The sequence below is a fragment of the Oryx dammah genome, unplaced genomic scaffold (assembly GCF_014754425.2).
Source record: "Oryx dammah isolate SB20612 unplaced genomic scaffold, SCBI_Odam_1.1 HiC_scaffold_23, whole genome shotgun sequence".
Taxonomy (NCBI): domain Eukaryota; kingdom Metazoa; phylum Chordata; class Mammalia; order Artiodactyla; family Bovidae; genus Oryx; species Oryx dammah.
Window position 1 is genome coordinate 24756697 of NW_024070207.1, and position 25969 is coordinate 24782665.

Consider the following 25969-nt stretch of genomic DNA (forward strand, 5'->3'; position numbering starts at 1 on the left):
CCTGTGTATGTATTTGATTACTAGTGAGGTTGAATTCCTTGCCACACATCAGCCTATTGTCCTATTCTTCTTTAAACATTCTTTAAAACCTTTGAAAATAATTTAAAGGAGACAAGAAGCTTGGAAACATTAAAAGACTTAACATATATCTTGGGAAATAAGTAGTCCTCAGGTCAAATACATAGGCTTTAGACATTGATTTGAAGCCAAACATTATATATACTGCAACTCTCATGGGCTGGAGAGGGCTGTTTAGTCAAGAGCACCTGGTTTCTTTCCAGAGAACTTTGAGAATTGCCACTCTGGACGAGACCTTTCCACTGAGAGTTGCGACATGAACTAGAATGGTAGGAGGCTTGCCTTCAATCTCAACATCCCAGTGTTTACCCAACAGCCCATTTTATTGAACATCAACTCTGCTTTGAAAGCATTTACATTTTCAATCTGGATCACTTCTTGAGGTTTTCAATGGCATTTTCAAAGCTCTGTATGAAGCAAGACTACCTTTAATCCATTGCCCCTCCAAGGCTATACCCTGCTATAGAGGTATAGCAGGAAGGGCACTGGGCTGTGACAAGTGAAAATTATAACCCCCTGTGTGTGTGTGTGTGTGTGTGTGTGAGTCACTCAGTCATGTCTGACTCTTTGCGGCCCCATGGACTGTAATACACCAGGCTCCTCTGGCCATGGGATTTCCCCAGCCAGAAGACTGGAGTGGGTTGCCATTCTCTTCTCCAAGGGATCTCCCCAACACAGGGATCAAATCCTCCGTCTCCTGCATTGGCAAGCAGATTCTTTACCAGCTGAGCCACCAGGGAAGCCCATAAACCCCCCTAGCCCTCCATAAGAAATTTCCCCCACTTTTTATTGAGATATAATTGATACGTAACATCCTGTAAGTTCTGGTGTACAACATATTGACCTCATACATTCATATTGTTGCAGATTACCACTGTCATGTTAGCTAACACCTCTGGCACCTCACATAATTTTCATTTCTTCTAGTGGTGAGAAAAATTAAGATCCAGGCTCTTAGCAAGTTTAATGCTTATAATATGATTTTGTTGTCTACAATCACTGTAAGTGAAGTCGCTCAGTCGTGTCCGACTCTTTGCCACCCCGTGGACTGTAGCCCACCAGGCTCCTCCGTCCATGGGATTCTCCAGGAAAGAATACTGGAGTGGGGTACCATTTCCTTCTCCAGGGGATCTTCCTGACCCAGGGATCGAACCCAAGTCTCCCGCATTGGAGGCAGACGCTTTAACCTCTGAGCCACCAGGGAAGATGCCCCACAATCACTGTACTCCATATTAGATCTCCAGGACTTATTTGCAAATGTGTATCCTTGAATGTCTCTCCTACTGCCCCACTCCCAGCCCCTGGTAACCATTTGTCCATAATCTGTTTTTTAAGTTCAGTTGTTTTCTTTTATAGATTCCACATATCAGCAATATCACACAGTATTTGTCTTTCTCTGACATTTTCCCCACTTTTAATAATGGTTACCTTTGAGGAGAGAGAACCAGAGGTGAGGTGACGGGATTGAAGTTCCTTTTGTATCTTGCTATAGTTTGAATTTTGTAACCTTAAACAAATGTGCCCTTTAAAAATTTCAAACACAGTTTATCTCAGTGGGATCTAGTGGCTTGTTGGTATATTTTTACTTTGTACCTCTCGGAAAAAAGCCTGAAGAATTATTTATTATTAAAATTTCCCTAGTTTTGTAAAACAAAATCTGTGTATGCGTGTGTGTCTCATGTCTCTGCGGGAATACAGACCAAACTGCTAATGTGTAGGCTGAATTTCAAGATTGTTTGGGGAACTGGGAGAGGGAGAAATGAGTTTCATTTACTTATATGTTGTTAAAGTGTGTTGTAGTGAACATGTATTACATTCTACATTTTTTTTCAGGCAAGAAATAATAAACCATTTTCCCCCCTGAGGCTAAAAGGGACATGTGTTCATTCTGGAAAATACAGAATAGTATAAAGAAGAAACAATCACAACAGTTAACATTTTAGCATGCTTCCTTTCAGGCTTCCTTTTATACATTTTTTTACATAGTTGAGTTCACGTTGTATATAGTTTTGTATCCTGTTTTTCTCTCTTAAGAATAAAACACAAGCATTTTCCTGTGTCATGATAATATCTGTATGGCTGCATCACACACAATTTTATGGTTTTGTCACAATCCGAGTGGATTAATCAGCTATTTCTTAAAGTTGAACATTAAGGTTGTTTTCAGTTTTTCCACATTACAAATGATTCTTTGATGAGCATCTTAGTAAGGAAATCTTCATTTGCATTTCTAAATGTTTCCTAGGGATAGATCCCTACCAGTGGATTTAATGAATCAAAGAGTAGATTTTCGGAAATAGGATATCAATGGATAGCAGATATTTTTACAGATAACCAAAGGTTATACCAATTTCTATTCTCCCCAGCAGTGTACAAGTGTCTCTGATCAATATTGTATATAACCCCCGGCCCCCACTTTTTTTTCCTTTTATCCTTTCTGTAGGGAAGTAGTAGGTGAGAGAGTAATCTTCATTTGTCATTGCTGTTGAGACTGAACATTTTTCATATGCTTATTCACCACTGGTATTCCTTCTTCTGTGAACTCTATTTTGATTTTTGCCCATTCACTAACTAGTCTCTTACGGTTTTTTTGTCAATCAAAATGAACTCTTAAAAGATATGAATCTTTTGTCTGTCATATTAGTCACAAATGTAAATATTTTTCACAACTTTTTTGTTTTTTTTTTTTAACTGTCTTGGCCATACACAGATTTGTTTTCATTTTTTTAAAGACAATCTGATTCTAACTACAGCCCAGTGCCCCCAGTTTAAGCCTGCTTTCCCTGATTAAATTGAAGAGGTTTGACAAAAGATCTGGAAAGGCCATTTCAGCTAATCCTAAATTTAGATCTGTGAATAAAAGTGTGTGGGCCTGACTTAAAGATTGTTCAATTCATATTCACTTTTGCATGATTTATGGAGAAGGAAATGGCAACCCACTCCAGGATTCTTGCCTGGAAAATTCCATGGACAGAAGAGCCTGGTGGGCTATAGACCATGGGGTCAGGAAGAGTCGACAAGACTGAGCAGCTGAGCACACACACAAATGATTTAAAAAGATGGGGTGGGGGGGCAGGGATGGAAGCAGTTTGTGCCAGAAATTTTTAGAATTCTGAGGTAAGAAGCCAAATCTCTCCAGTCTCCTGCGTGTTGGGAGGGGGAGTAAATTTTGTGCCAGCAAACAGAACTCTTGATGGAAAAGTACTGCTCTGGGTTGCAGATGTGTACATGGCTTGGCTTTAATTATTTTTGCCCCTTCTCTCTACCCTTTCTTCCGCTCCCCTCCCCCTGCCACCATAAAGAGGGCAGCCACATTGACTCTGAAGGGTACAGACAGTGCTTCCTCCATGACGCTGCTCCTGTGCAGCCGGTTAGCACATCAAAGGCCGGATGAAATATCAAGGAAACAACGGCCCAAATCCAGGATCCTTCCAAACTCCCACCTTCATCTGGGCTCTAACACAGGGATAACAATAATGTGACTGCCAAGGATAGCTCGACCAACTTCAAATAGAAGAACGCTGCCAAACAAAGAAACTTTGGTCATTATTCTGAGCCAAAAAACCAAACCAAACAAACAATAACAACAACCAAAAAAAGCGCAACAGAGTATTGCCCGCTGATGCCCTGGGATTGAGCAAATCAGTGATTGCAAAAAGGATTTGGTGTTCCAAAAACGAACCCAAAGCAAATCAAACGATCTGATCTGTTTCACCAGACACTGAGGGAGTTATCAGATGAGGCCTAGGCACTGATTTGACCTATCCAGAGGGGTGTCTGCCCCACAGCATCTGGTGGGAGGAAGATTGGAGAAAGGCCGCCAAGGGGAGCGAGGTGAAAATGGTTAGTCTGAGTCTCTAGGGTGGGAAAGGAGTTTAAGGAGTCAGTTTCCTGTCTCCTGAGAGAGCCTCGTGATCCCGAGGGTTGGCCGGGGAAAGATGAGTCTTCTGAATGGAAGGCTGGGAGAAGCTTAAAGCAGGAGAAATGGAGTTAGTGTTTGGTTCGCATCAGGTGGCTGAGGGGACCTTACACAGAGCCCAGCAAAGCCAAGCGGGTAGGTGTGCGATGAACAACTCGGGGTAAGGAGGAGGGCTGCGTGATGCGTCGCAGTTGGCTAGAGGCTGGCGCGGGGATGGCGTGAGGCTGCGACCAGGCCCTGCAGGTATTGCTGAGGGGTGTGTTCCGCAATCCCCGCGGCGGAGGAGGTAGGATCCGGATGGGGGAGGGGAGCCACCACCAAACAGTGGCAAGGTGGGGGGCTGAGCTGGGCGGGGCCTGACTGAGTCGCGCCCTGACGGAGTCGCGCCGGGAGCCTCGGCGGCCGCGGGGAGGCGGGACTGAAAGGCCCCGCCCGTCCGCCTCCGGCTCCGCCCCGCCTGGCTCCACCTCCTCCGCTGGCTAGTCTTGGTCGGCCGGGCCCCGCGCTCCAGTAGCTCGCGGAGAGGGAAGAGAAAACAAGTTCCGGATCCCTGCCTGTCCCGACCCAACCTTTGCTCCAGCGATCATGGCTGCCGAGGATGTGGCGGCAACCGGCGGAGACCCGAGCGAGCTCGAGAGCGGCGGGCTGCTGCATGAGATTTTCACGTCTCCGCTCAACCTGCTGCTCCTTGGCCTCTGCATCTTTCTGCTCTACAAGATTGTGCGCGGGGACCAGCCGGCGGCCAGCGACAGCGACGACGATGAGCCGCCCCCGCTGCCCCGCCTTAAGCGGCGCGACTTCACCCCTGCCGAGCTGCGGCGCTTCGACGGCGTACAGGACCCGCGTATTCTCATGGCCATCAATGGCAAGGTGTTCGACGTAACGAAAGGCCGCAAGTTCTACGGGCCCGGTACGGCGGCTGGCCGGGGGGCCGCAAAGACAAAAGAAGGGGCCCCGGCACCGGGCTGGGTCCCGGAGACGCGAGGAGGGAGCAGGGCGCCCGGGGAGGGGCTGGAATGGTGTCCAGCCTGGGAGGGCGGGGCAGCGAGGCTCCCCGGGCGGGCAGGGGGCCAGCGGCACCCTGGAAAGGCTGCGAGCCAGTGGGATTGCAGATTCCCGGTCCGCACCGCCGGCCCCGGCGTGGGGTGGAGGAAGAAGACTGAAATGTTTAAGCTGGGGGTGGATGGAGGGGGGGTGAGATCGTCAGTCTGGGGGGGCGGAGGGGGGGGGGGGGGTGGCACAGCAGAGCGCAGTGTTGGGGGAGTTTGGAAGGTATCGGGTTCGAGGGTTCCTGGAAGGAGGGGATGATGTCGGGCTGGGGAAAGGAAATGAGAGTGTCTCGAGGGAAACATGATGGGAGGCAGGGCGAGAGAGGGTCAGGAGGTCCAGCCTTGGAGGGGCCGGGAAGGCCGACGACGCCAGGAGTAGCCATGAGGAATGGGGAGATGTGGGAAAAGGAAATGGGAAGCGAGATTAGCAGCAGGTTGGAGCACTGTGCGTGGCAGTGAGTGATGTGTGTCCGCTCTGTGTGATGCGTATGTGGCATGTCAGCTTGTGTGTGTGCGTGTGCACGCGTGCACTAGCAATGTGGCATGTGTCAGGTATGTGAGTGGCATGTGTTTGGTATGTGTGTGGCAGACGGGGAAAGCTGGGAGGTGAACAGGGGAGGCTCCATAGGGGGAAGGGAGCTGGATGTAGAAGGCTGAATGTAGCGGTCGGTAGGAATGTGGCAAGACCAGAAGGTAATACACTCCATAGCAGGAGAGAAGAAACTAGAAGCCAAAAAAAAAAAAAAAAGGAGGGAGGGAGAAGTGGGAGGATCCTGAGAAACAAAAGGGGTAGGGCTACGAAGGCTGCTGGGTGTGGGGATTTCGTGGAAAAGCCAACCAGAGGGGAAATGAGGGCTGGTTGACTGAGGAGCTGTTGGAGAGGGACAGGCTTGGTAGGGCCTTAGAAATGAGGCTTTTCCAGGCTTGGTTGCAGATCAGAATCACCTGATGCACTTGAGGTACAATACAGATTCCCGGCCTAATCTCCCCCAAGAGTGGGGGAAAGGGGTGATCCAGAAATCTGCATTTTAACACGCCCACCCCCAGGCAAATTCGAGGAGTCTCCAGGTTAGGAAAGTTCTGCTTCACAGCATGTTTGGATCAGAGGAGGAAGGGGTTTTATCTCCTCCAGTATGGATGCGTATAAAATCGGGGGGTTCAGGGAGAGGAGGAGAGCGAAGAAGGCAGCAATCTGCCTTCATTCCCACTCCTGGTTTGTTTTACTCTCCCCCTCCAACTCATCAACATCAGACGTATTAAAGCACTCTCCCACGCCACGGTTTTTCCTTAATTTGAAAACCATACCTATATTATTTGTCACTTACAGTGGCACACCTAAAGGCTTTATCAGTAAACATAATCGTGTAGATACCTGTTATGACCAAGCCACCCCATAAAGCAGTTGAAACGTGCCTGGAGCTTCATAATATGATGGTAGTTTGCAAAGTCATTGAGAGGAATGTAGGCCTGTGTACAGAGCTCGAAACTGGGAGTCAGGCAGCCTGGGTTCTCTGCCTTGTTGGATCACTCACCACCTGTGTGACCTGGGGCAAAGCATTGTTCTCTCTAGGCCTTAGTTGTCCCTCTTTAAAGTGATAAAGATGGCCCATTGTGAGATCTCAGTCTCTACCTGCATGAGCCCATGAATCTGTAATATCACGTGGAAATTACACTTTGTGTTATAAAGGATTCCTGAAAATGATTCATTATTTTTAGTGATGTTGTATGTATGGCACCTTTATGGATGCTAGGAATATAGTAGTGAACAAAACAGGCCTACATCTCTGCTCATGGAGCTTACATTCAAGTGACTATACATTCTGGTGGATAATGTATATATTCTCCAAAGATTTTTAATGCTCCCCTCAGAGTGTTTTCAGTATTCTATAACCATAATTTCTGAAATGGTGAGGTCCAAACCCGTCTACTTGACCTGTTTACCTTCTCTAGTGGAAATGGTAGTATGTAATGGTGATGAAAAACAACCATTTTTCTTCGGAATCTTATGTGCCTTTAAAAGTTGATCATAAATTTCATCTAATTTGTAAAAATAAAAGTGTCCTAGTGGATTGAGGTTTCTGGTGGCCAGGCCATATTGAAATGTGATCTGTTTTCATACTTGGTATGGTAGTTACCTGCAAACTTCTTCATATCTGACTTGTTGCTTGGTCTACCTTTGGGGAAACAACACATTGTTTAAAGTACACTGGATTCTTTTCATTTACTGGTGCAATATTTAAATAAGTCAAAAAATCCACTTGAAGTACATACAGAATGATTCACTGCTCTCTTAGGCAAAAATTTAGTATCATTATGTATAATGGCAGTCAGATATTTTATAGAATTTTCAGAGTCTTCAAACCCACCCAAACAGCTGACAGACCTGATTCCATGCCTTCTTTACTGACAGTGAAGATTATGTAACCTGTGGATAGATTTCTAAACCACTGATACTCATAAAATGATTTCTTCTGCAGAGACCATACATTAATGTTCAACACAGTCTAGTCTCACAACCAAAGATCTCTATGAGACACTCTTGGCTCATTAAATTGTATCAGCATGAAGTGTAGTGAAGTGAAGTCGCTCAGTCTTGTCCGACTCTTTGCGACCCCGTGAACTGAAGCCCACCAGGCTCCTCTGTCCTTGGGATTCTCCAGGCAAGAATACTGGAGTGGGTTGCCATGCCCTCCTCCAGGGGAACTTCCCGACCCAGGGATCGAACCCAGGTCTCCCGCATTGCAGAAAGACGCTTTAACCTCTGAGCCACCAGGGAACATGTGTAAAATGTTTCTGTTTACACTCTAGTGTTTCTTATCTTCCCAGGTGGCACTAGTGGTAAAGAACCCACCTTCCAATGCAGGAGGCATAAGAGATGCGGGTTCAGTCCCTGGGTCAGGAAGATTTCCTGAAGGAGGGCATGGCAACACACTCCAGTATACTTGCCTGGAGAATTCCATGGACAGAGGAGCCTGGCAAGCTGCAGTCAATGGGGTCACACAGAGTTGGACACAACTGAGTGACTTAGCATGCACGCACATTTCTTATCTTCAGAAACCGTAACTTTCACTGGTGCAACCCTAGTCCCTAGAACAGAGCCAGGTTCTAGGTTCAATGTCCAAAAGTTGAATTCTGACCCATGAACTATATCTTGGATCATTCCCTACTAACACCCTTCCCCTAGGAGATAATCATTTATGGCTTATTAGCTATTTGCAATCACAATAAATGAATGCTACAGTATAGCATTTTGATTTAGTTTTAGGTATTTTAAAGTTTAATGACAACAGGTCTTTGAGTATTCATTAGGTAATGATCAAAGGATCCACGTCAATCACTTATGGTTTCCAAATGGAATTCAATATTCAAAAATGGGCTCTCCATGCTCATTGGTAAGGAAGCCATTTCCTGTGTGTGAGCCACAGAGAAATTGACTGTCTAATAGACAATTGGTCTTTGGTTTGGTTTTGTTTTTAAAGAGGGGCCGTATGGAGTCTTTGCTGGAAGAGATGCATCCAGAGGCCTTGCCACCTTTTGCCTGGATAAGGAAGCACTGAAGGATGAGTACGATGACCTTTCTGACCTCACTCCTGCCCAGCAGGAGACCCTGAGTGACTGGGACTCTCAGTTCACTTGTAAGTGGTTTGTTTTTTTTTTTTATTTTGCCAGAGTCAGATTTCTACCAATAATGGGAATTACAGGAGTACGATAGTTATTACTAAGCAGCCTGCAACTGTGGAGCATTTTGATAGGCTCCTGAATCTTGGACAGATTAAGTTCATGGCTTGAAGTAATTGTAGCAGTGCTGAGTCACTTGCCATGACTGCATCCCAATATCTAGCTAGTTCTCTGTGGAAACCTGGGTTTCTGTTTTTGAAATTTCTGAGGTTTGCATAGATTTTCCTGCTAGGATTTGGTGTGTAGGGGAAATGAGAGCGGCCATCTTGGCTACAGAAGGATTTTCATAAGCCCTTACTTGTAGAACTTGCTGTTTAAAAGCAGCCCACATTGCTGTTAAAGAATGAGAGACTTGTATTGTAGAAAACAGCTTCTCTTTGAATCTAACTGAGCCAAACTATAGGCCTCATCTACAAATGATGCTTATAATCTGCCCAGCAACAATGGTGTCTACATTTTTTAAAAAGAAAGCAGAAAGGAGACACTTGTTTCCTGGCTTATGCTATGGACCAAGGGCTTTGGGGGGAAGTAAGGATGGAGGTCAAGTTCAAATCTAAGAATTGGGAAATTGGCTTTTGTCCAACCCAATTGTTTAATGAACACTTTAGCAATATTTCACTGCTAAGAATTTGAAGAATAATCTTTCCAAGCTTTGAAACAGTATGTTAAGACAGGGACCATTTCCTTGAGGGTCATTTTTCATTGTAAATGTCATTTTCTGTTTACTGTTCTCTATAATTTTTTTTTTTTGCTAAATTGAACTGTTTTGAGAGTAATGCTGACCTCAGAGAGAATTCTCTATTAATAATTAGCCAGGTATAACTCTACCTTTAGAGTTTGGATCGCAAGCCGACTAAGTATAACTTTCAAGTCCAGAGGCAAGTCTTTGTACTCTGAAAACATAATTCAGCTATCTAACCGTCCCTCATTTTTTGCATCTTCAGGATGCCTTTGTAACAATAGATTGTTCTATATGAAACCAATGAGTTGTAATTCATAATTTACAAAGTTCTATTTTATAGGATTTAACTTCATCAGTGGGGTAAAAAACTGCGGTTCCCCCAACCCCTTAAACTAAGGCTGGTCCCAAATACTGTTGTGACACTGGAACTACACTCAAAACTGGTATGGTTCCCCCTTAAGGCAGGCTTCTCAGGTGTCATCCAGCTTTTATTTGTCTTGCACAGTCACAAGCACCCTAGGGACCTTTATAATATGTTCAAACAGGCAAGTTCTAATTGTCCCTGACTATTATTTCACAGCAAAGTAGCTCCAGTTACCTGATTAAACAGGTTGGTTACTCCCTTAATTCGTACCCATATTCAGAAGAGGAGTTCTCTTGACCTCTGACACTGTGATAGTTAACCCTACACTAACTTGGCCCAATAATACAGCCAATATGGTGGTCATCTGCTGACTCCGTCCCTCCTCGAGTCTCTCACATTCTGGTTGCCCTCTTAAACCTGCGTTCTCCCAAATCTCCAGTGTTCTCCTATTTCCTTTTCCACTGCCTTTAACCACATCTGGCTTTTATTCCCCAAGTTGAGGGAAAATTCTGTCTCCTGCTCTCCCCTTTATCCTGAGACTATTATTCCTTCCTCTCAGTTTCAGATAAGCATCTAGTAATCGTGGCCGCCCCTAACCATTGTTCCATCCCTCCTTGCTCTCTACAGTGTAGTTTCTGCCCCCACCATTCCACTGAACCTTCTGTCTCAAACGTTTACAGAGACCTGCATCTTGCCAACACTAATCATCCTTCTCCAGTCCCTATTGTCAGTCTCCAGTCACATGCTCTGGTCACAAAGCCCCCATTTCAGTCCATGGAGTCTCCAGTGTTCACTTCCTTAACTCCTGTTTCCAGTTGCTTTTAATGCATCTCCTATCCATCCCTTTCACCCCCATGGACACCGCCTTCCTCCTGGCTCTCGTTTCTCCCCATGAGGATCTGCCCGCTGGCCTCCTAGTCACCCTGTCCCTGGACTCTCCTGACTAATCTGCCCTGCCCTCTATACACAGTGAAACCGTTGTTACCACAGCACTGTTTTACCTTGTCATTCCTTTGTTGTGCACTTTTGGTGCCCCTTGCCATCTATGGGATAAGTTTAGACTCCTCAGGCTGCCTTTCCACATCTTTCATAAGATTTCCCCACCCTGTTTGGCTGGCACTGCTCTCAGCCTCCTTCTGCCAACTCAGTCCCTGTATTACTCCCCAGATATGTTTGGTCTCACCTGCATGCCTTTGTATGTGGCGTTGGCACTTTGTGGAAACCCCTCCTTCCCCAAGTCCTTCTACATATCTTCCAAAGCATATCTTTCTCCTACAAAGTGTCCTGCAACTCTTCCAACTAACTCATACCAAGCCCTTGCTCTGCTGAACATTCCCCCACACAAACAACCCACTTTGACATTACCTTGCACACACATTGTCAGGCATCACTCCCCATTCTATACTTCTGTCTGCTGAACAAAACTTAACTCCCTGGGACTTGGCCGGGACTGTGGTATAAGCTGCCTTCAAGAAGCCCAACATGCTTTTGTGTTGCTCGTAGGCCTCTCGTAAGTGCTTTCAAATGAAATATGGTAGTGGGTTTTCTCCAAAGCGTGAGAATGACCAGTTGTGTCATCTTCTTTTCTTCCAGTCAAGTACCATCACGTGGGCAAACTGCTGAAAGACGGGGAGGAGCCCACCGTGTACTCAGACGAGGAGGAGCCAAAAGATGAGAGCACTCGGAAGAATGATTAAGGCCTTCAGCGGAAGCATATCTATTTTTGTATTTTGCAGAATCATTTGTAACATTCCAGTCTGTCTTTAAAACATGGTGATTTCAATATTTAGAAAAGTTTTGAACTTGCTGTACATTTTTTTAATTAACATCACTAGTGACACTGATAAAGCTAACTCTGTCTTAGAATGCATGATATGTTTGTGTGTCACAAATCCAGAAAGTGAACTGCAGTGCTGTAAGACAAACTTTATTACGGTTTTTCTTCTATTTGTAGTCAGTGCAGGCTGAATTGGAACTTGTGTTTCCTGAGAGACAGGTAAAACATGGGTATTCCCCCCAAATAGATTTAAACGTTAAATGTGTGAAGTCCTTCAAGCGTCAAGAAACAAAGAATGGACTTTGAGTCATGATATTCTCTAAAGATAGAAAATCCTTTATTTCTCAAGTTGACCTAACTGCATGATTTCTGTTTTCTCTACCTCTAAAGCAAATCTGCAGTGTTCCAAAGGCTTTGGTATTGAGTAAAGAGAGCGGTCCAGTACAAAATGAAATCGCAAAGCTGGACTCAACCACAGGTAACCTACTTTCTCTGTTTGGGGACAGCATCATTGTCCTGTGCTCTTTGGAACACTCAGACGCCCTCACTTAACAGTAATCTCCAATGAGGCTGAAAATAGGATCTCAACATTCCAAAGCAAGCTTTGGCGAAAATCAGCTGGCTTGCCTAAAAACCGAAAATACATGAGTAAGATTGTAGGACTATTTTCCCCATCCCTGTGTTCTTGGTTATTTCACATGATTGGACATGCAAGGGGGCTGTGTAGGACAGGAGCAGATTGCTCTCTAAGAGCCTTCACACACACCCCTAAAGAATGAGGAAACCGTACACATTCCTGGCCAAGTGGTTTTTAAAGTGTATACATAACCTAACAGTTATTCTTCTGTTGTTACAAAACTATAGCCACTGCAAGAGTTGTAGTCAAGTGTCTTGGTCTTTGATATTGGTCTTGGTTAACAATAAACTTAGCTTAAGTAGACTGTACAGTTGTATGAATTTGTAAAAGTATTATATGAATAAATAGTGAGGTTTCAAACTCTTGTAATTGTAGTTGAATAGTCATTGTATTTTCTTGTGAACTGTGTTTAATTGTTTTACCTCAAATCGGAAAACAAAAAGAAGTGCTTTGGTCAGTTAATAAAATGGTTTTACCCAGTATAGTGTGGTGGATTGCCTTATTTCTTTTAAACCTTAATCTGTGTTTTTTGTCTTCCAAAAGAGACAAGGAAAGGGGTACAACTTCATAGAGACTGCACACCAAAAACCAAGTACCAGCTTATCCTGTTAAAATGGTGAATCGAATTTACTTTTTTAAGTTGGAATTTAATAAACTCAGAGGCAGACTTCTGCCTTGAATTCTATAGCAAGTTTCCTAAGGAGTAACTCTAGTGAAGACTTACTGAGTGCCAAGGCAGGTTTTGTTTTTGCTTTAAGTATCATTGGATTAGGAAAGTGTTCAGGAACCTTATGGTGACAAGTTGATTCACTTCATGCCAAAAGAAGGATATGAGACTTACATATGTAGTCGGTTGTATAAACAGACAACCTATTACTCTGAAGATTAGTATTTTGCCATTTTCATGTGAAAATTGACAGACTCTTCTTACAAGGGAGGTACTTCCTGAACCAGAGAGGGCTCAGAGCTTTCCAGCTTTTATGTTCTCAAACCATATTGCCTGTTTTTGTTTTAAAATGTGTCCTTTTCCTGCATTAGTTTTCATCCAACAAATATTTGAGCTGCCTGTTTTGTGCCAAGCAACCTGTTGGGCCGTATGCTTTGGGGGAAGGGGAGGGAGAGAAAAACTGGGCCACCGTTGCAGCCTGAGATTAGGCTACTCCTTTTACTCAGTTACACAGGTTTGTCTGATGCCAGGTGGAAAACATCCAGAGCCTGGTTAAAAGCTTCAACCCCAGATAGCCGGAATCCCCCCCTTCAGAACTAAACATTGTATTGATTACAGGTAAAGGGATATTACTATCAGGCAGGACTTTCCTGTAGAAACTTAAATCCAGCTCACACAGTTGTAAGCTATATTATGTAAAAGGCACCATTTGAGAAGATGAGGGAGTGGTGGTTACAGCCATGCCAGCCAGGGAGGGGGCCAGGTGAACAGCTGTATCCTCCCCTGCTTTCTTCCAGTCCCTGCCTAGACACCGTCTTCTCAGTCCCAACATCTGAGGGTCAGAAGCAGCATTTAGTATGTGCTTGCAGCATCTCTCTGGCTTCTCTACACAATGTCATGTTTACCTTACCTCAGAGGGCCACACTTCATGCAAACCCTATATCCAGAATGAGCAAAAATAGCCTTTGCTGTCTCAGAAAGAGCTCTTTCAACAAAAAGCAGCTCTAAAGTGCCCAGTTGCCCTCTAAGGTACAGTCCGCCTTTGTTACGGATATTTAGAAGAAATTTGCTGTACATTTCGTGTGAAAATACAGTTAATTCTTTCAGGATCAAAGACTGATCACTGAAGCCCCTCACATCTGTAACTGGACTCCCCATCCCACACCCACACGTTTTCGGAAATTGGGTAACTCCTACACTTTCACCAAGGCCTGGAGAGAGAGAGAGAGAGAGAGAGTGTGTGTGTGTGTGTCTGTGTGTGTGTGTGTCTGTGTGTCTGTGTGTGTGTCTGTGTGTGTGTCTGTGTGTGTGTGTCTGTGTGTGTGTCTGTGTGTGCTCAGTATCCAACCCTGCAACCCCATGGACTGTAGCCTGCCAGGCTCCTCTGTCCATGGAATTTTCCTAGCAAGAATACTGCAGTGGGTTGCCATTTCTTCCTCCAGGGGATCTTCCAAATCCAGGGATCAAACCCACGTCTCCTGCATTGGGAAATGGATTCTTTAGCACTGGACCACCTGCGAAGACCTAAAGGCTGAGGTGAAATTCTGTGAAATCTGTTTTGCTAGCTATAAAGAACTGATAAAACCTTTGCTGAAGGGAGAATAGTCTTAAGTCAAAATATCATGATTTTCATTGATCCAAAATGAAAATACAACTACATTTTCATGAGCTCTGACAGTCAATTGCCATTAACTGGCATCATAAAGGGAGAAGTTGCCTCAAAACAGTAGTGAAACCAGACATATTTTCAAAGAAAATATTACTGCAGGTGTGTGATATTCTATCCAGCACATCTGGTCAATGAACAAAGACTCTATACTATGACAACTTTATTTTTAATATATCTGAAAATCAAACGTATTATTTCTCTACCAATGCAAATGACAAAAAGGAGCAGCAATGTTAGTGCAAAGCAGCATACTACAGGTAGAAATCTCCCCCCACCACACACAAAGTGGAATTACCAACATTTAAAAGTTAACATTTTGAACAGTCTTGCAACAAATGAAAATATATTTATTTGGTTCTTAAGTTCAAAATTACCAGGTTACAATGGCTTTCTACCTGAGGAATTCAAACAAATGTAACGAAAACACATTAACAGACTTTTAGCTAATTCTTAAAGCACTGTTAGTAACGCATACAAGGAAAAACATGAAAACACCTATTTAAAAAGACACAGATTAAAGTTCCAGCCCTTCACTGGACATAGGAAAAAGATATGAGAAAACTTTTGCACCACTTAAATAACAGCACAACAAAGAATAACAGTGTTTTAACAGAAAATGAGTATCACATTTTCAGTTCTAAATCATTCCATTCTTTTGAAAAGTTCAGGAGTAACTGTTCACATCCTTGTTTAAGGCCTACACACACCAAAAAGAGAGATTTACTCAAATCTAGAATGCATTACCACAAAACATAAAAACCTAAAGTTGTATAGAAAGTAAACACAAAACCAGTATTTTTACTTTCTTCTAGGTCCCAGGATGGTATTTAGACCAAAATTTTACATAGTAGTGACTTAGCACCAATTCTATTATACAAAAAAATTTTTTAATTGCACATGCTGTATTCTGCAATGTATTTTTTATGTCTGGTTACTGAGCAGCAAATTGTTTTCATGCCTAAAATCTCTGCAAAGAAAAATTATCAAATGACAGAAGATATTGAGTTGTTTTTTCTTTCTTTTTTCCAAAACAAGCATAGCTGCTTTCCATTACAAACCCATAATGTTCTTTGTTTCAAGGGCATGAAACATGAAAAACAAAATAGGGAGGTTGGGTCTCATTGGAAAAGAATAATACCTGGTTGCCACAGGTTGTCTGACAAAATACAAGCTGTTATAATTTAAAGGCTACTCCAGATAATAGTACTCTGAACATTAATAGTCATTGCTAGTCCTTAGAGGAGAAAAGGCAATCACCCCAGGAGTGATTTTTCAGATTGGACAAGCCAAGCCTAGTTGATGGCTTGTGTGACTCAGATGGCAGAGTCACTGGCTTGCAAGTAGAATTGAATACAAGAGAGCCAACAAATAAATGAATGATTTGAAGATTTTCTAGGCGTTTCAGATATCAGGTTGCTCAAGAGTCTGGTTACAAGCACACATTGTGCCTTATCATTCTGGGCAGCCACACTGACTGGTGTCCTACTTTGGCTTGACCAGCTGGTCCTTTTCTATGGACTATCAAGTAAGGACTGTTTGAAATGAATCATGTAATATGAAAATGTTGCCTTCCACTACTTTGTGGATTAAAATACCTTTTCCCGCTGCAGGCAGTCTAATCTCATTGAGGTCTTCAATTGCCATGTCAGCTATAGTTTTGTTGGAAGAAAAAAAGTCATCTACTGCCCCCCCTGAGTTCCTAAATCCAATATAAGGCAGAATGAGTCAGCCGAGCTTTCAATAGAACATGCACTGCATTAAGATGTATGTCTTTACGAATCTATAAAATATCTCAATTTAAAAACATATTCAAGGAGTCCAAAATCAGTATGTAAAAAGATAAATTGCTTATGTTAAGAGTTTACAAATTCTGCACACATACAATTTTCCCCCACTAGAAAAGTATGGGCTTTACCCTTGACTCTTCCTAACTCCATGGCATTATTGAGGGTTGAGGAGGCACTTATTACTGTTTTATAAAAGTCAGTTTGGGGATATTCAGTGGCTTTTTACAAACTGATGTCACCCAACCCTGAGTGAAAGGATTACATAAACTGAAATGAAATACTGTCACGTCCTCTCTTCCCAAGTGCCATTTTTGGTGCCCCAGGATTGTTCAGTATTTCCTTTGACAAATCCCAAGTTGTATCACTTCAATCCTGTTGCTTTTCTACGATGGAATGACATGGGGTTTTCCAAACAAAACAACTCTGCTAATGGTCCACTTTCTGTGTCAGCCTCAAAAGACAATCTGAGCCCCTTTTAGATTCTTCTTCCAAGGCTTTGTTTCTAAAAGGACAACTCTTTGAGTCCTATGAACATATTAATAAGATTAATTTCCTTCTGGTAGATATTCAAGGAACCCTCTAATGTCATGAAGAAGTCCAGTGTATGTTCTAGGTGTCATCTCTCTTCTTTTATCTATAGGTATTTCTAGATAAAAGTCAGGAAAGTTTGTTGCTGCACATGGTGTTCGAACCAAAGAACAAGTAGAAAGATCCTTATGCATTCACTGCCATCCCTTTGAAGATAAATGATGTTAAATAATAATGTTATGACAGCTGAAGAGCCATAGAGGGCTATCTTAACTCCTCTCAATGTTAATTTGCTCCTTTGATGGCACCAAATTAAAGCTGCAATCAAACTGTAGAAATATCTGTCCTTGGATAAGAAAGTTTTACAAGTTTTTGAATTGGGATGTTTAGTGTTTCCAGTTTGCTAACACATCTGACACACACACACACACAGACACACACACACAGACACACACACACAGACACAGACACACAGACACACACACCTATGCTTTATACTTTGGCAAGAGAAGCAAGGTTTTGCATTTGACCTTGCTCAAGCTCCTAAGTGTTTGCTCTCTTCCTCTGTAGTTGCTAACTACATAGCTATATTTGGTTTTAAATTTTCTTCTTGCAGATTTTTACTGTGAATAAGGGTTTCCTGATCTAAGAAACCTTCAAAACATTTGAAAATAAAAAGAATTAGTGAAGTTGTTTCTTAAATAGCTTCTATAGTCAATGCGCTCCAGACTGTTATGTCTAATGTAGTAACTATCAGAATTCAGCATGAAATCTCCAGAATACTCATGTCTTTTCATCCTTCCTGCATCCCAGTTATATTCTGACCTCCATGGTATCTCTCTTCTTTTGGGAAAACCCCACAAATGGGAAGCATTAGCACTTTTTGATGATGTTACTGGCACTTGAAAGAGCTTATAGTTGACTCTGTGGTCAAATGCACTATCACTAAACTGCCTCCTCTTTCCTATGACAGTGTCTAACTGATCACTGGTACCGGATTTGTGGTAGTGGCTTTCATCAAATAAGTATTGGGGAGCCAGTATTTCCCTCTCTTTGCTGTTGCTGTTCTCATTTCTAATGGAATTGTTTTTACCCTCAAGCCACGAACATCTCAGTTCATAAGCAGACCTCCTGCCTGGTTTCCTAAGCTTGTATTCAGAGTATTTTTCCTCCCCATCATGTTTCCACTCTGCATACAAGGCCTGCTGACTTGACATAATTTCTGGATCACAAGTGATGATTTCATCAGCATCAAGACATCCCTTTTCTGGGCAGCTATCATACGTGGCCACAGACTTCTTTTTCTTCTCTTTGTTTACACTAAGATTATCACTGAGACATTCCGAATCACTGCTAATTTCCTCTAAGAAATCTCTCAGCTTCAAATCAAAGTCTGCTGACCTCTTAGATGAGGAAACTTGGCTTTGACTTGTGGATATGGGATCCTGGACTTGGTAAGCATGAGTCTTTTCCAACAGATGGCTCTTTTCATCAGCTGGGGACAGGCAATCACCAGCTTCACTGGCTATGGCCTTAAAATGATGTTTAAACTTCTTTGTACATTCTTCAGCATAATCCACTTTTCTTTTCTTTTGTGATATATGCTCAGAATCCCAAGAAAGATTTGTCCAGAGATCATTTTCTTGCACCTGTTCTCTCCTATCTGGATGTTTCATTTGGCTCAAACTGGTTGAGTGATGCTTATGTTTTCTCAAATTGATTTGAAAGCTATTTCCTTTCACAAGGACGGTTCTCTTCCACTGACATGTGCTTGTTATGTGACTTGGTTCTAGGCAGACGCGGGCATATTTTGGAGTTTGATAATGGTTTAAAAGATAGTCAATAAATTCATCTGTTTCATAGATCTTCTGTTTCCTGCTATGGTCTCTCTGAACGATTCTGGAAGAATAGGAGGTATTAGAACCATGCTGGTCTTCTTTCTCAAGAGATTGACCTTGAGTCATTATAATTTGCAAGGAATTCTGTTCACAGCTCAAACTTTTATTGTATTCATCAGTTAATGATTTTCCAGTTCTCTCTTTTCTTGCTGAATATCTTATTTTTTTCCCCCCAAGGTGGTGGGAAGATTTACATAAGTGAGCTCTAGCTCTTTTCTTCATTTTCCGTTTACGTTTATAATCTGACTTGGAAACGTGGTATCTTAGCATTTCCTCCTGATTTTGAAGATACTGAGTGTTTGGTTCTTCTTTCTTCAGAGTTCTTGACATGGTCCCCAGAGCATGATGAGCTTTGGAGCCTGCAATATTCGCCTTCCGTGGGTAAAATTCTTCAGACTCCTTCAAAGACAAAGGTTAAAAATCTCACATGAAAAGCTCAACAGGTTAAAAATCTCAAAGAAAACTGGGCTATATAGCACTGTTCTGAAGAGGTTTCTAATTACACCTAGGGTAGATCCAAATTAGGAATAATAGCACACTAAAGAAACAGGAAGTACAAAATTAAATGTCTCCATCTAATAGGAGCTGCTTTGACTAGGTCTGTGCCTGTCCTTCTGTTAGAAAGCACCCCGGTTTACATACCTTCAAAAGCACATAATCCTTTTTTCCTTTGTTCACAAATTGATGGGTCTACTTACTGTTCCAGGTATTGTGCTCAAGGGTGGGAACCTGAAGAGGAATAAGAAATGCTCTACAGCACTCCCTGAGGCTACAGTCCTAGAACAAGAAAAGACTGGTGGGTGAAATATGTGTCTTAAAGGGTCAGTTGGCTTTGTAAAAGCCAAACTGCCTTTTTGGGTTTTATTCCGGCCTCTTCCTAGGGATTACAAGTGAGCATGTCTCTGACCTGCCCACCTCGGCTGGAAACAAGATAGCAAGTAGAAAAATACGGCTGTGACAATGGTGCTGTCTGCCGTCCACGACTGCAGGGCAGGTGAAAGGTGTGGACTACGGCCCCTACACTGCGGGGAGAGCTTGTACTGAGCTCCCACTGACACTCGGCACAAATCGGGGCTTAGAGCTTACCCAGGACTTGGGATTCAAATTTGGTTCCACACACATTGAAAGAGAGGAATTCTTCAAAAGAAGTCACCTTTGGCAGTCATTAAGGCAAACTAATGGAGAACGCAATGGCACCCCACTCCAGTACTCTTGCCTGGAAAATCCCATGGATGGAGGAGCCTGGTAGGCTGCAGTCCATGGGGTCGCAAAGAGTCGGACACGACTGAGCAACTTCACTTCACTTTCACTTTTCACTTTCATGCACTGGAGAAGGAAATGGCAACCCACTCCAGTGTTCTTGCCTGGAGAATCCCAGGACGGCAGAGCCTGGTGGGCTGCCGTCTATGGGGTCGCACAGAGTCGGACACGACTGAAGCGACTTAGCAGCAGCAGTAGCGGCAAGGCAAACTAAAAAAGATCCAGCTCGCCTTATTGTCAAGATAAATGTGAGGTTTTTCTTATCCTGATTTCATGCAGTTTGATGGGCCATACCAATGAGAAAAAAAAAAAAACAGATAAGATGGCACATATACCTAAAATCAACTCTACTGAAAATGAATGCCATTCACTCTTGGTGTTTAAGAACGCTGAATGTGGCTTTTCAAATGATCGCTTTGGTCTTTACTCTGGGGCATCGGCTGAGTCTGGTTATCTTTAGGAGGTCAGTAAGTGGGAGAACAAAAACTTCCCCAACTGAAACTCTCCAAACAAAACAGCTTGCCTGTGATGTGAGATATTCCTTAGCAAACAGTTGAAGACTAGACTAACATGTCTGTTCAAGGCCCTCCTTTCCCGTCCAATCCTGCCACTGATGAATGGCCAGCGAAAGGTAATGTAGGGCTACAAACTCCACAACCCTCCTCTTGGCGTTTTCTGTTACCTCCATTAGGAGCTTCGAAGAGTAGGTGCATAAGCTACACTGCTCTGAGTGACATCGTCCCAAAGTTGAGAAACACAGTGTGTGTGTGTGCGTGCACGCCAGATGGTGGAGCTGAGACCCAACCCCTTCAGAGAATCTGAGTATCCCTTTGGTTAATGCAAAATTGTGGTTGTTAGAGACCAGCCTATTGAAAACAAACCTAAACGAATACAGTAAGTCTTCCACGGCCACTGGTTAAACAATAGGCTGCTGTTTCAAAGTAAAGGTCATCATGACTCAGAGAGGTCACTAGCTACCCAAACCAAAGAACAATGGGGCAAGAGCCTTACTACAATTTTCCTCAGGAGTGCCCGCATCAGGTAGAGGGCCTCCAGCTGCCTCTGGGCCAGTGGGATCTTCGTCTTCTCCAGGTCTTCGGAAGAGTTGGACCCTGGTTGGGCCTCCACTTTGGCGCTGTCCTTCTGTCTCCTTTGCCGGTGCCTGTCCCTTTCCTTCTGGGTGCGTCTCTTGACTCTGGCCTTTCTCCTCTTTTCCTGGACCTTCCTCTCCTCTTTTCTTTTTCTGGATAATGATTAAGAGAGTGAACCCTTCAGAAGGTGTTTCTTGGGCAAAAGGGTTACTCTCTTCCCCACTACCTCCTCCCTGGCAGGAGTTCCCAAACATCTCCAGCTACAACACCCCAGGGCTCAACATTAGACCACTGATGACAAAAGACACTGTGACACATCAGCCAAGGCGAGAGATGCGTGACTAAGTTGGTCAGTTAGAAACATGCACAGGAGACCTCATGCAGAGAGAGTGTATTTAAAAATCAAACCAAGAAGAGTACTGAATTCAAAGGAAGGGCCTCAACCTCCTCCCGCCCCCCGCACTTTCTCAACCCAGAAGCAGGGACTATGGGATCTAGCTTTCACAGTGATGATTCCATTTCTCTTGAGATCAAAACCTTCCCTGAGCTGGTCACACAGACAGATGCAAATGAAAGTAAGTCAAGGCCCTCAGAAAATCTTAAAGGTGAGAACTGGTCTTTAGTGCATACTCCTTAACACAGTGAAGTGTTAGTCACTCAGTCATATCTGACACTCTGTGACCCCATGGACTGTAGTCTGCTAGGCTCCTCTGTCCATGGAATTCTCCAGGCAAGAATACTGGAGCAGGCAATTTCTTTCTCCAGGGGATCTTCCCAACCCAGGGATTGCACCCGGGTCTCCCACATTACAACAGATTCTTTACCATCTGAGCGACTCAGTACATTATCATAAAAACAGGCTGATTTAGAAGAATATGGGCTTATTTTTCTGTTTGCTGAATATTTAAGATGTTTTGGTTAGGCTCTCATAGAAGCATGGAAACCTGGGGGGTGGGGGAAGGGCAGAGGAGAACAACTGCCTGAGGGACGACCAAGCCCCAAACTGGAGGATGAGCTCAACTGCATGATTGATCTGGAAATTTGGGGGGAATCATCACCTTTACTGGGATCAGCTTCTGGCCAAGTTTCAGAGCCAAGACCTTAAGTAACTCTTAGCACTCCACCAGCCAAAAAAACGTGAGAGGCACATGGAAGACTACTCTTAAACTCCTATAATTTGCATAAAAGGCTGGAAGAATAAACCTGCAAGGGGAGGAGCCAGGAAGGAGGTAAAACTGGTTTTTGGAGCCCTGTAGTTCTGGCCCAGTTGTCCCTTCTTGGCAAACCCTTGACAATCCAATGGTCCTTTCTAGTCTCAAGCTCCTAAACTGGGAAACAATGATAAGTTCAAAGAAGTAAACACATAGGCTGCTTAAGTTCACAGAAAGAACTTGAGCCAACAAGAAAAATGGTCTCAACAGATCCTTCTGGGTTAGTTTGATTATTGATCATCTTATGAAAGAAAATCTTTTCCAAAACAGAAAAGAATTTTTCCCCAAAATTTCAATGGATAGGCAAGGTAAAATTTGGTAAATTTAGGTAAACTGGTGAAACTTGTAAGTTGGCAGGCTAGAATGTTCATGCTAAAAGTACCTGGCCTTTTTTTTTTAATGATTATTAACTCCTAGACAACCTAATCTGGTTGGTCTTACTATTCATCATTACTTGCTCCTCCTGACAAGCATACTTTTAAAGTATCTTGTTTTTCACTGCTTTCTCCTTTTGGTTTTGTAACAGTGTAATGGAAAGACAGCAATTTTCTAATGGGTACCAATTCCTGCTCCCCCCATCATGCTATCTATTAAGTGAACCCATTCACCTGAAGAGATAAATTTGTAAATCAAAAGTTTAAAAACAGACAAAAAACAACAAAAGCAACAACAATGCTCTTCATTGAACTTGGTCGCCTCACCTTTCAGCCTCTTCCTCTTCTCTTCTCTTTGCTTTTTTCCTCTCTTCCTCCAATTCTTGTAATTTCAGCCTTTCTTGATTTCTCTTCTTTATAGCTCCTTCGCTGAAGTGTTTGGTTGTATCAAACATAACCTGGTCTCAAACAATTCAAAGTATCATTAGAAAAGTTTGCCCGCTGGCTGGGTATGTCCCAGACCAGAGAGCTAAAACTAATTTGTACCTGTCAGTGCCAAACCAAGTGAATTAAAAATGTCTTCTCTGCGTCCCAGTACCCATACAGTTTATACTGCCTCTCAGTCATCTCTCAAACTGTCCTTGTGGGGTTTCTAGAACTTTCTTTGGCAGAACCTTTGAGGAACTCGCCTGACAGCCATGTGTGACATCATAGTGCCCGTAGGGATGTGAGTATATTGCTTCTGGTTTGTTATACTGATTAACTGAGCTATTAATAATGTTTTTTTAATCAGCAGAGATAAAAACAGTCCAGAAATGGGGTAGGGGGAGCAAAGATGTAGGAAAATTGACCAAAAGAGATACAAGATCTGACTATAATGATTATTAAACAACTTTGCAAATCTGAAAATAAAGTAAAAGTCAGATTGAGGCACTACAAATAAATTTGCCTAAAAAATATAAGGATGCAAAAGTAGCTATTTAAATATGCATGAGTGACAAACACCAAATTCACCATCACAGTTACCTTTGAAGGGAGTGAGCAGCCTTGACTGAGGATGGTACACAAAGGGATACATGTTCTCATTCCACTGGTAATGCTTTTAAGCTGCAGTGGTGCGTGGGTAGTCATTATAGCATTTGCTAGATCTTTTGTCAGACTGAATAGCTCATAAGTTTCAAACATATATTTTAACCCAAGAAGCCACAAACACACACACACAGACACACACACAGAGACACACACACAGACACAGACACACACACACAGACACACACACAGACACACACAGACACACACACAGACACACACACACACAGACACACACACACAGACACACACCCACACACACCCACACCCACACCCACACACACACACACCCCCTGAAGCTGAAAGTTCAAATTCACACTAAAGACTGATTTAGAGAAAAAGGGTTTAGCTGCATGACGGTTTCAAGAACAAGATAACCAGGCATTCAGACAGTTATGAAGCTGTCTTCATGCTGGACAGACAGGCTGACTTTGAGAGGAAAGGAACCAGGTTTGTTGGGATTCTGTTTTAGAATTTACCTGACAGTCGTCATTAACGTATAGTTAACTGTGACCCCCACAGCAAAGAGAGAATAAACTCCCTTTCTTGTTTTCAAGCTGCATGTTGCCCTTTCCCAGCAACTTGTCAAATGGAAGAAGCATATGAGATACTTCCATAAGGACCATGAAGAATCCTTTAATGTCCCCAAGGAGCTGGGCAGAGCCCCGGACTATAACAACCATCACTTCAAACCACAGCTGGCAGCATGGCTGACAGGAGAATGCCCTAATCATGATGATATTTTGTCCCCCAAAAACACCCATTTATTAATGACAACATAAATCTTTACATTAGCTCTTGATCAGAGCCTCCAGGGTGGTCTAAGGAAATCTGTTCCAAAGGCTTCCTTCTAGCTTTTACTCAAGACTACCTGAACCATGGGAAATTTTTTTTTATAAAACCCTGGCTGCTCCTTACCTTGATGTTACATGCCAGAGCTTTCCCATCATCTCCTTTAAGCATCAGCTTCATCCCACGGAGGGACTCCATGGCCTTTAAAAAGTCAGTTGACTCTTGGTACTGTATAAATGCCTCGAACGTCTGCAAGCCAAAGTTGAACCCCCCAAAGCTCCCACTGGTTATAACCTCTCGGTAGGGGTCGAGCATCGGGATATCTACATTCTTGATCTTCCCAAAGCTTTCAAAGACCACCCGAAGGATCTCTTCACACGGCTTCTCCCCACTGGAACCTTTGGGAGCAAACCACTTGCAGGGCAGCCCTTCGAAGTATATGGAATTTGGACTCTTATCATGGTCCTGCTCTTCAGACCCATCACCCATAGGGATGGCCCCATTTTCCTTGGGGAAGTGCTCCCACTCTCCCTGGGCGTCTGTCACCATGACTTTTAAGTCTGTTTCCAAGCCGTTTAGCTTGATGATCTTCCCGTGCAACTTGGCCTTCAGGATTTGAACCAAGCTTCGCGTTTCCGCCTCCCCCTCAAATCGGATGAAGTCCCTGGTGCTCTTGGCGAGCCGCACAGTGGTGAACTGGTCAGGACAAATCAGGCTCTTCAGCTGGTCCAGAACTTCCCAGTTAGACACGGGTCTCGAGGGTTCTGGGCTCTCAGGGAGCAACACGTTGATCATTAGCTTTGCTATGGGCTTGAGGTAGAGGTGCTGAGCTGCGCACAGTTCCGTGGCCTCTGAGTTATCATACACCACCGTGACCGTCATGGTATCCAAAGGAAACCTGAGAGGGTGAAAAGGAACTGTTAGCATACCAAGGGAGGGAAACACAGATTCAGCTTTTGAATGGTGCTAGCATAGAATCCCAGGGATGGGGGAGCCTGGTGGGCCGCCGTCTATGGGGTCACACAGAGTCAGACACGACTGAAGTGACTTAGCAGCAGCAGCAGCAACAGCATTTGTTGGATTTAGGTCAAACTGAAGGGAAATATACACTACCAGGAGAATTAAGGTTAGAGCTAACATTTGTTTAATGTGTTTTAGAGGTTTCAGAGAGTTTCTATAGACTGTGTCTCAGTTTCCTTAACTGTAAAATAGAAACAATAGGATTTTAGGATGGAGTAAATGGGCAGAGTCCTTAGAAGAGTGCCCCCCACACAGCAAGTTCTCAATCACTATAAGCTGTGACTATTATTTATGCTACTTTATCTCTTTTGGTTCCTGAAGCAACCTGTGAATAGGTATTTTCATGCCTGTTTTATAGATGGAGACATTCAGTGGATTCAGGAAAATTAAATGGCTTGC

The 25969-nt window shown here is 43.4% G+C and overlaps 2 protein-coding genes across 2 annotated transcripts; one reads left to right on the top strand and one right to left on the bottom strand.

The window, feature by feature from the left end:
• Window positions 1-4398: 4398 nt before the first annotated feature.
• On the top strand, window positions 4399-12666 carry PGRMC1 (progesterone receptor membrane component 1). The gene is made up of 3 exons (XM_040265142.1): window positions 4399-4907; window positions 8526-8681; window positions 11364-12666. The coding sequence occupies exons 1-3, from the start codon at window positions 4583-4585 to the stop codon at window positions 11465-11467; spliced, it is 585 nt and encodes a 194-aa protein (XP_040121076.1). The 5' UTR covers window positions 4399-4582; the 3' UTR covers window positions 11468-12666.
• A 4675-nt stretch (window positions 12667-17341) lies between these two features.
• LOC120881432 (A-kinase anchor protein 17B) lies at window positions 17342-25432 on the bottom strand. Its single transcript, XM_040265137.1, has 4 exons — window positions 24677-25432; window positions 22997-23127; window positions 21005-21236; window positions 17342-19132 (listed from the first exon to the last, which is right to left on the bottom strand). Exons 1-4 carry the CDS (start codon window positions 25430-25432, stop codon window positions 17492-17494), a joined length of 2760 nt encoding a protein of 919 aa, XP_040121071.1. The 3' UTR covers window positions 17342-17491.
• Between the last annotated feature and the right edge of the window lie 537 nt (window positions 25433-25969).